General features: G+C 44.1%; 1 protein-coding gene across 3 annotated transcripts in view; it reads left to right on the forward strand.

The window, feature by feature from the left end:
- Positions 1 to 13,341, forward strand: part of PRPF39 (pre-mRNA processing factor 39) — a 271,712-nt gene that overhangs the window by 94,565 nt on the left and 163,806 nt on the right. For all 3 annotated transcript variants that reach the window (XM_033951797.1, XM_033951798.1, XM_033951799.1), the window contains exon 5: positions 2,147 to 2,314. In XM_033951797.1, coding sequence (XP_033807688.1) covers positions 2,147 to 2,314 — 168 coding nt within the window. The remainder of the gene's footprint in view (positions 1 to 2,146; positions 2,315 to 13,341) is intronic.

A 13,341-nucleotide genomic window follows, 5' to 3' on the forward strand; every position in this document is an offset into this window, starting at 1 on the left:
CATTTTTTTCTACCCCCTCAGGTAGACCGAGAACCCTCAAATTGCACCTTCTCTTGCGGTTCGACAAATCCTCCAAATCTCTCTTTAATATTTCAATTTCTTTATGAGCCTTTTTAAACTGTCCCGTTTCCAACTCCGTTTTTTCCACTTTTTTCTCCAGAGTATTCACTTTCAAATCTACTATGTCCAATCTATTTTTCAACCCTGCTATCTTCTTTTATATATCTTGAGTTCTCCAACACAATTTCTTGTACTTTTTGAATTTTCCGCAAAAGATCTGTTATCTACCTCCTCCAATGGCAACGGAACTGATCGAGGGGAAGTCACTTTCAATTTTGACCTTTTACCTCCACTTGATCCGTTTGCCGCCGCACTTTTGTTTCCTTTGCCCGAACCCAAAGCCATATTAACAAATCCTGATACTCCACTATTAAGATTCTCTCTATTTTTTGCCCTTAAAAGTTCGTTAAACAGCCTGTTTTCACGGAGCCGATCTTTTACACAGCCATCTTACAGTGTGTCGAAGCCACGCCCCCCACAGTGCCACTTTTGCACTTTTCCTGCCACTAATATATCTAAAAAAAGGTCTTGTCTCACAGTGCCACTTTTGCACTTTTCCTGCAATTAATATATCTAAAAAAAATGTCATTTCACAGTGCCACTTTTGCACTTCTTCCTGCCACTAATATATCTTTTTTTTTTTTTTTAAAAGTCTTGTCTTCCTGTCCTGTAAATGATTTTATGGGATCTTGTGTTTCCATCTTATAGGATGAATTTAAAGAAGATTGTAATGATACCATTAGTTAATGTTGTCTTGTATTTGTCTTGTTGCAACATGTTAACATTTCTTAAATATGTATGCATGTAATTTTGTAAACCGCATAGTAGTTATGCGGTATATACATTTTTAAATAAAATAAAATAAAAAATTTGTTTCTTTGCCTTCCTGACTACACGATCAGCCTCTCTTAACTTTTCCAGATATTTTTGACTGTCTTCTTCTTTTGCGATCTTTTGTAGTTTATGAAAGCTAACCTTTTCCTTACCTTCTCAGCTACTACTTTGGAGAACCAAAGCGGCCTTCTTTTCCTCTTACTTTTACTTACTTGACTCACAAAAAGGTTTGTTGCCCTTACAATTACTCCTTTCAGTTTTGGCCACTGCATTTCCACTCCTTCCAGGCATTCCCATCCAGACCCACCTGTCCCACCTTTCTCTTTCCACTTCCACCACAGTATCCAATATTTCTCCCTCATCTCTACCACCATGTCCCAAATTTTCCCTCTTTCTTCCTTACCATATGTGCTCCTTTCTTTCCCTCCTGCTCCACGCATCCATGTCCAACCATTTTATCTTTCTCTTCCCTCTCTCACCGGCAGCATCACTTTCTCTCCCTTCCCAAACCTCCCTCCAGCCTATGCAGAATCTTTCCCTCTCTTCCCAACCCCTCCTCCATCCATCTCATGCAGCACCTGTGTTTCCCACCCACATCCCCAAACTCATGCAGCCTCTCTGTTTCCTGCCTGTTTCCAGCAGCTTTAACAGGCCACTGGCAGCGGTCCTACACATTGCTGGCATCTGACCCAGAAGCCTTCCCTCTGATGTGTTTTGCCAGCAGCATGTTGAAGCGACTAGAGACAGGCAGCTAAGCTCCCACTGGAGTCCTGAGGAACTTTTTCGATCCCTGTGTGATTTGTGACAGCCCCATTCTCATGCAGCTCTTTACTCTGAACCTCTGCTGTTTGTTACAGCTGTGCAACATACCAGTTCAGAACTGCTGAAATACATTGATCAGGATCCAAGTTTTATTTGGGAAAACTAACATGGTCCTGAAATGTACCTTGGATGTAGCGGTATATAAGAAATAAATTACATTACATTACATTATTGAAATTCACTAGAACCTTGTCAGTCTTACATATATACAAACCTTTGCCAAAACTTGTTTCTTATTCCTTCTCTTGTTAGACAGAAGTGGATAGTTGACAGTTGCTGCAAAATCAATGTGTGTCTTAATTTTTCCTACTTTACTATCTAAAAATGCAAAAAAAAAAAAAAAAACCTAAACTATAGTTTTTAATTTTATATACCTGTATGCAAGAAAATAATTGCTCTGAATAAACACTTTAAATTTTGTTTTCTTTAGGACTTTTGAGCACAGTGTACTAGCAGCAGGAACTGATTTTCGGTCAGACAGACTATGGGATATGTACATAAACTGGGAAAATGAACAGAAAAACCTTAGAGGGGTTACAAATGTTTATTTCCGTGTTCTTAATATTCCAACACAGCTTTACAATCAGCATTTCCAGAGGTGAGTTAAAATGAGTCTTCTGTACAATTGATCACTAGTTGTGAATGGTGCTTAATTGCTGCTCTTGCACGATTTAAAGCTAAAATTTGTTACAGAAATCTACAATTTGTCTTAGGGGTGAGTAGTAATAGACTATGGTGGTTATTCTGACAAGATGGCGGCCAGTTAGGTCATCTTCTGTGCTGTCTCCCTTGACCTGCTTTTGTTTTATTTTGCCTTTGTTGATTTTTCTTTTGAATTTCTTTTTTGTTGGTTTTTTGTTCTCTCTGCTGCTTTCGTTTGGGACTTCTAGTCTCATTTGTATTTGCTTCTTTTGAGCTCACTTGCCGATTTCCAGTTTGACAGTTGCTCTGATCTAACAGCTGAGGGAGCCGTTGCCTGCTGCTTGAATGGTTCTATGGTGGCGGTTAAGAGTTGCAGGATTGGGTCCTGATTCTTTTCGTGGTGGATGGGAGAGGTCTGGCTTTCAGCTCCTTGTGTTTATGTCCAGCCACAAGCGGAGAGGAGCGTGGGAGCACTACTTCGCCCTCTCCCAAGCCAGCATAAGACCAGCTCCGTTAAATTCAAGCTCCACCAACGGCGTGATGAGGGCCGATGAAGGCGGGAGCCAGCCCACTCCGCCACGGAAGGACTCCATTGGACCGGCATGCAGGTCGATCGAGCCCGCTTGGCCTCCTCCCCTTTACCAGCCGGGAGAGGAGATTTTTTTCTTCATCGAGCACCAGCGGCGGGGACTGACCCATGCCGCCGGTGGAAGAGTCCATCGGTCCCACCTGAAGCCTATTGCTTTCATTATGCTGACCATGCAGCCGGCGGAGTTTACCGTCTGGGCCTGTTCTCCTACTGAACCTCTATGGGCATTCACAGCTACAAGCGGCAGCAAGTACACCTTGAGGCCGGCTCCTCCACGGAGCTTCTAGCGAATCTGCCCCCCTTCAATCTGGACGTGTAAGCCGGCTCCGCTCCCCTTCGCCGAAACCAACTTCGCCAGTACAGACCAGACTACATAGCGATCTGTGCGGAATGCTTGGGTCCCAAAACAAGCGCGCATGTTTCCTTCTCATGGCATTTGAGGACACGCCGAAGGGGTGGAAGATGATGAATCGGAGCAGGCTTGCAGGCGATGCCATTGACGAAGGGACTGCCTCTGAGGGGTTCACATCATGTGCGGCAGTGGTGGTGATTGCCTAGCCTGAGATGTCGCCTGTTCTTTGAGGAATCTCGGGACCCCAGATGATAGCCATCGGAACTGGGGTTGATGGCAGTTGAACGTTTTTTTTTCACTCTTTGGCTTGTAATTATTATGATCATTTAACATTGCACAATATGAAATAAAACGATTACAAATTATACAGAATACAGCAATAAAATTAATAAATAATTCCAAAAAATTTGATCATGTAACACCACTTCTCAAAGAGGCTCATTGGCTTCCTGTTAATTACAGAATCACCTATAAGTTATGTATAATTATCTTTAAAACTTTGATTAACAAGACCCCTGCTTTTTTATATAGATCGCTTATTCCATATTCTGCAAAGATAATTTTACGTTCTAGCGAACAAAATCTGCTAACGATCCCATCTTTAAAAATTATTAATACAAGGAGACAATTTATTTTTTCTTGTACGGCACCGCAAACATGGAACGCCCTCCCTATTACTTTACGGGAGGAGAAAGACCTTGGAAAATTTAAAACTGAGTTGAAAACTTTCCTTTTTAAAGATGCCTTTTCTACATAATTTTATACTTCATGAATTATATTTATTTGGTTAAACCTGTTTTAACTATATCCCTTTTGTATTTTCCCTCAATGTTTCTTCTTTACTTTAAAATTGTATTTCATCCCTCCTTTCCCATTGTTTAACAATGTTCAAATTTAGAGTATTTTAGCCATTAGTTAAATTGTATGTATTGTAATGTATTGCATTGTTATTGTTCTTTGATTTTACATGGTAAATTTTAAATGTAAATCGCTTAGAATATCCGATTAAGCGATTTATCAAGTCCCATAATAAACTTGAAACTTAAACTTGAACATCAGATCCTAATGATTTTTTGGAATATATTTTATTTTTATTTTTCTTTATACTTATTTTTTTATCTCTATTTTTATTTATTTTACTTATTATTTTAATTCTATCATTAACTTATTTATTCATTACTTGTTGGAATATTCACTTCTATCTCTATTCCTGTCTTTATATTTTTATCTTTACTTTTCATAAATTGTTTCTTCAGGTACTTTAGCTAGATTGTGAGCCTTTGGGACAGTAAGGGAACTTCCAAGTACCTATCTTTATTCATTTTATTTATTGTATCTTTTAATGTATCATTTTTGTAAACCGCTTAGAACCTCACGGAATTAGCGGTATATAAGAATTAAATTAAAATAAATTATTTTAGAAGTTCTATTCCTGGTTTGGACTTCTGAAAACTGTTATACAATTTTTTCTGTTAATGTATCTTTTCTCTGGAACAGCATACCCAACTACTTGCGGGAAAATGCAACATTGATCAAATTCAAGGTCATGTTAAAAACATTCCTTTTCCGAGATGCCTTTGTAACCTAAACTGTCCTTTTCAGGACAACTTAGATTTCCCTAACCTTTTGTTCTTCCCTTAAGTGTTTTCTCTTTTTCTATCAATTGTAATTTCCGATCCCTTCTTCCCTTTTGTTTCTTTTCATCCGTGTCTGTAAATCATTTTTTGATTATTTTTTTTTCCTCCCCCCTGGTCTGTTTTAACCTAAATTATTTTTTAATTGGTATAATATTAAGGTATTTTGTACACCGCCCAGAAGGTTTGAATGGGCGGTATAGTAAATTTGAAATAAACTGGAAACTACAATCCCACTTTATTCTGGGACCAGTGGGTTGTTTACTGCCTTCCGCCAGGGATCTGTAGGAAGCCTCAAACATTTGAAATTTTCCTCTCCCTCTCACACCTTACCACTGAGTATGCTCATGGGTACCCCAGTCTTAATTCCTACAGGCCAGGCTGTATGAGTTTATCTTTTCTGCTCATGTTTTATTTCATGGTTTTAAGTATTTTTCGTTTGTAGTTTTTGCTCTCATGCTGTGAAGGTTCCCTACGGGGGACATCCTTGACTGCTTGAGATCGCAGATCATTGGAAAACGTCTGCATCTGGGGGGTTCCCTGCTAAGCAGTAAGCCCCCTGGACAGCCTGCCAATCAGTTTGGAGCTCAGGGACCGTTCTCTATGGAGCTTTACAGAGCTTGCTCACCCCAGGTTCGTCCACTAGTGGGTAGAGCGCAGGCTGAGCAGTTCTGTGGAGGTACGACAGAGATCGAAGCCAGACTGCGTTCCTCCGCCAGGTGTCTGCATGGTGTGTCCGAGAGTGGCAGAGGTCTTTGGCCATGGTGGTCAGGTCAGGGATGCAGTCAGAAGATTTAGAATCCAGGTTTCCAGTTTTCTGAGGCATCAGATCTCCCTGTCAGCAGTTTCTGCTGTGTCTGCAGTGTGTTTCCATTCAACACATATCAGTGTGTAAAGGGGCTGACAGTTTAAATACCGTATTTCCCCATGTATAGGCCACAGGAAATGCCAATGTAGTTTTTAAAACTCTTAGATAAGCCGCCCCATATTACTAGCCTAGGCTTATCTAAGAGTTTTAAAACCTATACATTGGGGCAGCCTATGCATCATCCCCCCCCTAAAATACCTCCTTCGCTGGTAATCCTCCTGGACGGCTGCGCCTGCCTTCTCCAAACACACTATGCAGGGCAGGAGTGATGTTTGCGAACTCAAGCTCGTCCTGCGCCCTTCTTGATTGGCTGCTGTCAGTTGGGGCGAGGCTTGAGATCGTAAACATCGCTCCTGCCCTGCACCAGCGTGTTTAGAGGAGGCAGCCAGCGTGTTTGGAGGAGGCAGGTGCAGCCGTCCAGGAGGATTACCGGTGAAGGAGGTATTTAAGGGTGGGGCATTTAAGCAGGTCACGCCCATTAGGCCGGTTTGCAAAATCGATGTATAAGCCATGGCCTATACATAGGGCAATATGGTAAGCAATTGGGGGAGGAGGATCTTGCGGTTTTTTATGAGGTTTCCCTGCATGCCCTACTCCTGCTCACCTCTAAAATCCCAAAATCGTCATTTTTAGTGGGTTCCTGTGATTTTTTTTCCTGAGCTATTTTTTGTCAAATTCGGCACCCATGGCAATCATCTTGGATTTTTCCTAATATGATTTAAAGGGTTTTTTTCACCTTCTAAGCTTAGTTTCTGCAAGTAAACTGCATAGATGGCCTCCCCAGAGTAGGATTGGATGGATGGCGGTCGGTTACACGACCACGTTCCCTGCGATGCAGTGAGTTCGGACCCCGGAGAAGGTCTTTTAGTGCTTTTGACCCGACTCCCACAAAAATGGCATCGGGGGACCCTGGGGAATGTTCTGGCATCATCTTGGCAAAATGCAAGCAAGGCTTTGGCTATTTCCCTTACAAATTCTCCTAACAGGCTAAACCTGATGTGCAGTGCATGGCTCCCGCTAGAGAGGATGCCTTTTCCCTGGAATTTTGTAGTTTTGCTTCTCAGGCTTATTTAATTAAAGCTTTCTGCCTGTTTCCTTTTCGCCGGACTTTGTACCGGACACGGGAATCCCTGCTCCGGTGGACAAGAGTTGTCATCTTGCCTTCCTGCCGGGGTGCAGGTGCATAAGACCGCTGTGTCCACAGTTGCACCAGACTTTTCCCAGCCCTCCAATGTGGCAAAGCAGCTCGGCGGTGTTCACTGCTATGACAGATCTGGTGGATCTTCAGGATACAGACCTGTGCAGAGCCAATGTTTAGGAGGACTCCGCTGTGCGTCTAAGTTTTTATACCTGCACAACTTGCTGGTTTTCTTTCTGAATTGCTTCAGGGATGGTAGCTGCAGTGGAACAGATGGTTACTGCTGAAGGTTGTCTCTCTTCCTGATCCTTCTGTCCTGGGTCGGATCCTGTCAGATTTCTGGATTCTTTCAGATTTCTGGTAGACCCCTAGCGATCCCCTCAAATGTACTCCAGCCCTGGCACAGCTTCCTTCCAAGGCAAATGGACTGAACAAGCGATTTTCTCCCCTGAAGTGGGGGATTCTTTGGTGGTGTAGGCCACCAAGCACACATCCCTTCACAGTGTTGGGGGGGAGGTGGGATCCTGAAGGATGTCCAGGACCGATGCGTGGTTTTCATTTGTAACCGTCTGTTTGACTCGACCGTGACTGGTATCAAAGTGGTGAAGTCCACCTCCTTCAAAGCTCGGGCGTGTCATTCCAAGCTGCACCATGTTCCTGACACTGTGGTGCTGCGTGCTTTGAAGATTTTTCTTCTCCAGAGTGGATTACATGGCTGATGCCTTGTATCACAATCCTATTAGGCACTCTATAATATCAATCAATCAAACATTTTTCAAGCTATTATTTAAATTTATATCATGCTTTATGAAGCAGCTTATAAGATGCAAGGGGAATCTCAGAATGCCACTTGTCTGCTTGTTGGTTCATGCAGTACAATGTGGCAGCACTCGTCACTGGCTCACCCAAATGTGCCCTCTATTCTATTCTAATCTCTTTTTTCTTTTTTATATTCTTCAGTTTCTAATTCTAATTTTTCATACTGTTTCTGTGCTCTTTAATAAATAAATAAATATGCTAATATCTTTAAAGTAATTTCCAAAATTTCAGTTCATTGAATTTTTGTCTCTTCCATATGTTTTCTCAGTCATTTCATTAATTTCAATAATTTATCATTCTTTCTGATTCATTTTCAAGTAATATACTGAACATTTCTTATCCCCTAGATAACTTAGCTTTGTTAGTGCAATGTCGCTGTTACACTACGCCCCACCAACGCGTTTCGTATCTTCCTCAGGACAGGGGAAGTGCCTTAACTACAACAAAGCAAACACAGCAACATAAGAGTTATTGGGAAGGGAATGTCAATGAATAATTATCGGTATTATATCATTCCCTTCAAGTATTCACCAACTACATTTCATTCATTCGCTTTCTCACGCTGCTTACAATATGTCATCTAAATATGGCCACGGCATTCAGTTACTGCATGATATACACCCCACTGATGACATCATCCATAGGATACCCAATCATACACTACTCTTAAGACAGAGTCTTCAAAGAACTTATCCAATCATCACAATCCACACCCCAGGCAAGTTCTTCAAAGAACTTTATCAATCACCACAATCCACAGACCAAACCTACCATATCCACCTATATTTATTCAGCTAAAGTTAGCCAATCACTGGTTTCATTCAATCCTAAAGGCTGCATAGTTTGTAATTCATGCAGCCAGACCATGCGGATGCTAAATTTAAAAGAGCTCAGTTGGATGCATGAATTACAAACTATGCAGCCTTTAGGATTGAATGAAACCATAGGGTCTGGATGACCTTATGGCCGGTGTTCAGGGTTGTTCCCAAGGTATTGCCTGGGATCCAGTCCCACCTTTCTAGGAGTTCAGGGCATTCTAATTTTCATCCCTTTCGATGTTCCCGTTTGTACTCGGGTTCTTCCTCAGGACTGCGGTCCTCTTTGTCTGCCAGACCATGCTTCTGTGGGTCTAGCCGTCAGTCACAAGATGGCCGGCGGCCTCCGTTAGGAAATAGTTCTGACACCATGCCACCGTCTCCTCCGCGTATCTGGGGTAGGTTGTCAGCCTTTCTGCGGAATGGGAGACCATCACTTCTGACTGCTGAGTTCTGGATGTCCTCTGATATGGCCACAAATTAGACTTTCTCTGTCCTCTGCCGAGTATTTTCTGGTTTCCTTTGTGGGCGGCCTCGATAAGGTGGTTCAGGAACAGGCCACGGTCCGCAGACTTTTGGATCTTGGCGCAATCAAACCCATGCCATAGTGAGACTTGGGCCCTGGGAAATGCTCGATTTACTTCATCGCTCCAACGAAAGGATCTGACGACTGGAGGCCAATTATGGACCTCAAGGTAGTCTTAACAAATTTTTTTTTTTTACTTATTTCAAGTTTTCCGCTTTTACCCTCCCTGTTGTTTTTTCCTTATTTGTCTTATTTACTATCAACAATTGTATTTCTTTCCCTTTTTGTAAACTGCATAGAACTTCACGGTACTGTGGTATATAAACTTATTATTATTATTATTTTCCCCCTTTTGTTTGGTATGTTCTGTCTGGTTAGGTTAAACTGTTTATTCTGTCCCCCTGAAATTTTGTAATTTTAATTTTTGTACATCGCTTAGAATTTTGAATAAGCGATTAATCAAATTTTTAATAAACTTGAAACTTCAATGCGGTGTCCCGCTTCCACATAGAAATGGTACAGTCAATAATAGCATCGGTGGCACTGGGGGGAGTTTCACGCCTCCGTAGATCTGATGGAGGCGTACCTCCACATTCTCATTATTTTCCCCCCAGACTATCGGAAGTATCTGCGGTTCCAGTTTGCAGTTCTCCCCTTTGGTTTGGCGAATGTGCCCCGGACTTTCACCACAATGATGGTGGTGGTGGCAGCTCGTCTTCGCTTCCTGGGTGTCCTGGTTCGCCTTTATCTGTACAACTGGTTGATCAGAGCTTCCTTGCTGTCCGGCAGGTGGTGGAATTGCTGCAACGTCTGGGTTGGGTGATCAATTTCAGGAAAAGTCACCGCGAACCCGTCTAGGACTTGGTGTACCTGGGAGTTCAATCTCACATGGGTCAGAACGCTGTGTTTCTACCCATCAGGAGAAGCTACAACAGGTTGTCAGAGGCCTTCTGACCACTCTGTTCCTGACGGCGTGGCAGTATCTCCTTTTTATGGGGACCATAATAACAGTGATCAAGGTGGTCCCATGGGCCTGAGTCCGTCTGTGTCCACTGCAGAAGGCTTTGCTTTCGTACTGGAATCCACAGCGGGACTCGTTACATGCACCCCTGCCCTGGTTGGTGTTGGTGTGTACCGGTCTAGCCTGGCGGTCACATCCCCTCTCGTTGTCCAGGGGCATTACACTCCATGATCCTGTTTACTAATACATGTCTCAAGGGCTGTGGAGCAGTATACATGTCTGTCTCAGTACAGGGCCGATGGGCGCCTTCAGAATGCAGGTGGCAGATCAATTGCCTGATCAATCTCCGGCTCCAAGGTTGTCTCCATCATCGAGCTGTACGTGTGTTCTCGGACAAAGCCACCACAGTGGCTTTCATCCATAGTAAAGGGAGCACAAAGGGTCCTCCCTCTGAGTATGGATGCTTGACTACTCTGTTGATGGCAGAGAGGCACCTTGTGGCACACGTGGTAGGTGTGGATGACGTTCAGGCAGTCTTTCACAGTCAGACACCAGTCCCCGGAGAGTGGTCTCTCTCTTGCAAAATGTTTGCTTCCATCAGTGGGGGTAACCTGTGTTCAATCTCATGGCGACTGCAGCGAACAAGAAGGCCGATCAGTTCTACAGTCGAGAGGCTGGCAGCGCAGGCTTGGATTCTCTGGTTCAGCCCTGGACCCAGGAGGGTCATCTTTTGTCTCCCTTCGTTGCCCACAGTAAGGCATCTGTTGAGAGGCTAACAGTCCATGATGGGCCAGGGATCCTGGTGGCTTCCGATTCACCAAGGTGTGCTGACCTGGTTAAGCTCCAGCAGGACCAGGGGACTTCGGTTGCCTTGTCACTTTCGCCTCCTCACTCAGAGGCCAATTGCTCTCAAAGATGTGGATTGTTTTGGCCTTGCTCTTGGGTGCACAACCTTGACGGGCTGGGGCTCTTCTTCGGTAGTGATGCCATGTGCTTCATTGTAATTGGAAGTCCATGATGGTGGCCTGTGCAAAGGCTTGGAGATGTTACCAAGCTTGATGAGCCTTCAGACCGGAGGGCCTTTCGATTCCTCGGGTCCTGGAGTTTCTACAGGATGGCTTGAAGAAGGAAATTGCTGTGGCTTCACTCCGGGTTCAGCTTGCTGGTCTTTCGTGTATGGGCCCTCATACACTGAAGGGCTCCTTGGCTGTACCTCCAGATGACCTCACGGTCCACTCCCCTGCTCTCTCTCAGTGATTTGCCATCAGCCCTAGCACATCAGATCTGGCGAAGCAGCAACATCTCTCTTCAGCTCCCTCCCTCAGGGCCCTGTTTCGGTCCAGCAGGGGAGGGCAGCAACTAGCTGCCGCAGCTCTCTGAGAAGACCAGTGAACCTACATGATTATCTACGGCTCCCTCTCCTCAGGACCCTGCTTCAGTCCGGCGGGGGAGGGCAGTGCTATTCCGCCTCATCTGGCTAAAATCAAACCCCAGCACTTGGGCAACCTATATCAGAGAAAAGCGAAGCAGTATAAGATATTTTGGGCTGGCTGCCTCCCCTCAGGGCTCTGCTTCAGTCCGGCGGGGGAGGGAAGCTATGTTCTGCCAAAACTGACTGACATAAAAAATATTTGGAGATGGCGATAATTCTCAAAATGAACCTGCTCCCAGTCTGGTAGTTGCCGGTGACCCCCTCTTCAACAGGGGCAGTAGCATTGGCAAGTTCCCTCGGGGAACAGTTTCTATTATGAGTGAGTATCTGAACATGGCAAGTCCCTTATTGAAGGATTCAGGGACAGTTCCTTTACTGGTGACTAGAGAATGACACGGGGAAAAAATCTGTCCCTGTCACCACTCCGTCCCCGGCCCACCATCCTCTTCACCACCCCGTTACCGCCATCCCATTCACCGCCCCGTTACCTCCACTGCCATCCCATTCACCGCCCCGTCATCTTCCCCGCAGCATCCATAGACCAGTGTTTCTCAACCGAGTATCCTAGGCCAATCTCCACCCCTGACCCCCATCATAATAGTACTAATTGTAATGCAATTTCTTCCATTCATTTTTCATGTACACTACACACAATATAATATTAATTCATTATGGTAACGACAAAATTAAAAGAAACACAAAGCACACTGTATGCAGAGAAAATATTAATCATTAATATTTGTTTTATTTTTCAAAGAGGTCAAGGCAGATGACTTTAAAATATGCAATGTCACCTCAGAAACAACTACAGAAAAATAGACAAATATAGTGCAAAATATAGACAACTGATATAAATTCTGACACATTTTGATCATTAAATTTAAAATAGTCATTTTTCATACAATTTTTCCCAAGATCCAGTGTCATTTCCCTTTTCCCCTTTGTACCTTGTAGGTAGTGGTACCACAGCCACTACTGTAACCAACTACCACCACCTTTGTTCCAGGGTCTCTCCCCCTCTGTCTGCTCCTCCCATAGTCCTGAACCCTCCCCTCCCCCCCCCCCAATTATATCCAGCATTTGCTTTCCTTTCTTCCAAGCCTTTTTCTGCCTCTCTCTGCTTCCTTCATCCCTCCTTGGTCCAGAATCTTTCCACCTCTCTGCATGCTCTCTCTCTAGACAGTAGACTCCCCCAAGTTTAACATTTGCCACCCACTCTTCTGTCTCCCCTTTGTTCCAGGGATCTGTCTGTCACTATGTCTTTCCCCACCCCAGGGCCTGGCAATGCATCTTTATTCTCTTCCTGCCATTCTCCCCGGTTTCCCCATCTGAGACAGAGGAAAAGACAAGAGCAAGCCTGAATTGGAGTCTGATTTTTTTATTTTTTTGAATGATTCAATTCAGCAAGACAAAAAAGATACCAGCACAGGAAATACACATTTACACAAGAATCAATTAGAGCCTCTTCTATTAAACTTCACTAGCAGTTTCTATCGTGGGGAGCCTTGCTGAATGGCCCACGCTGCTCCTGACGCTCACAGAGTTCCTATGAGCGTCGGGAGCAATGCGGCTCTCTGCGCTAGAAAGTTGAAACTGCTAGTGAAGTTTAATAGAAGAGGGGGTTAGTCCACTTATGATAGAGAGAGCAAATACCAGCATAGAGCAAATACACACAAGAATCACTACTTAGTCCACTTATGATAGCTGATCTTGGATTCCCTTGTGATTAGCTCAACCGGACACTGGAGCAAAGAAAGAACACCGCCCCCCCCTCCCGGGAACCCTGGGCAGGCAAGCAGAAAGTGTGGGGATGCGGCCCGAGTTTCCAGGGAGCAGGAAAGGATGCAAC

This window comes from Geotrypetes seraphini, chromosome 7, assembly GCF_902459505.1.
Source record: "Geotrypetes seraphini chromosome 7, aGeoSer1.1, whole genome shotgun sequence".
Taxonomy (NCBI): Eukaryota; Metazoa; Chordata; class Amphibia; order Gymnophiona; family Dermophiidae; genus Geotrypetes; species Geotrypetes seraphini.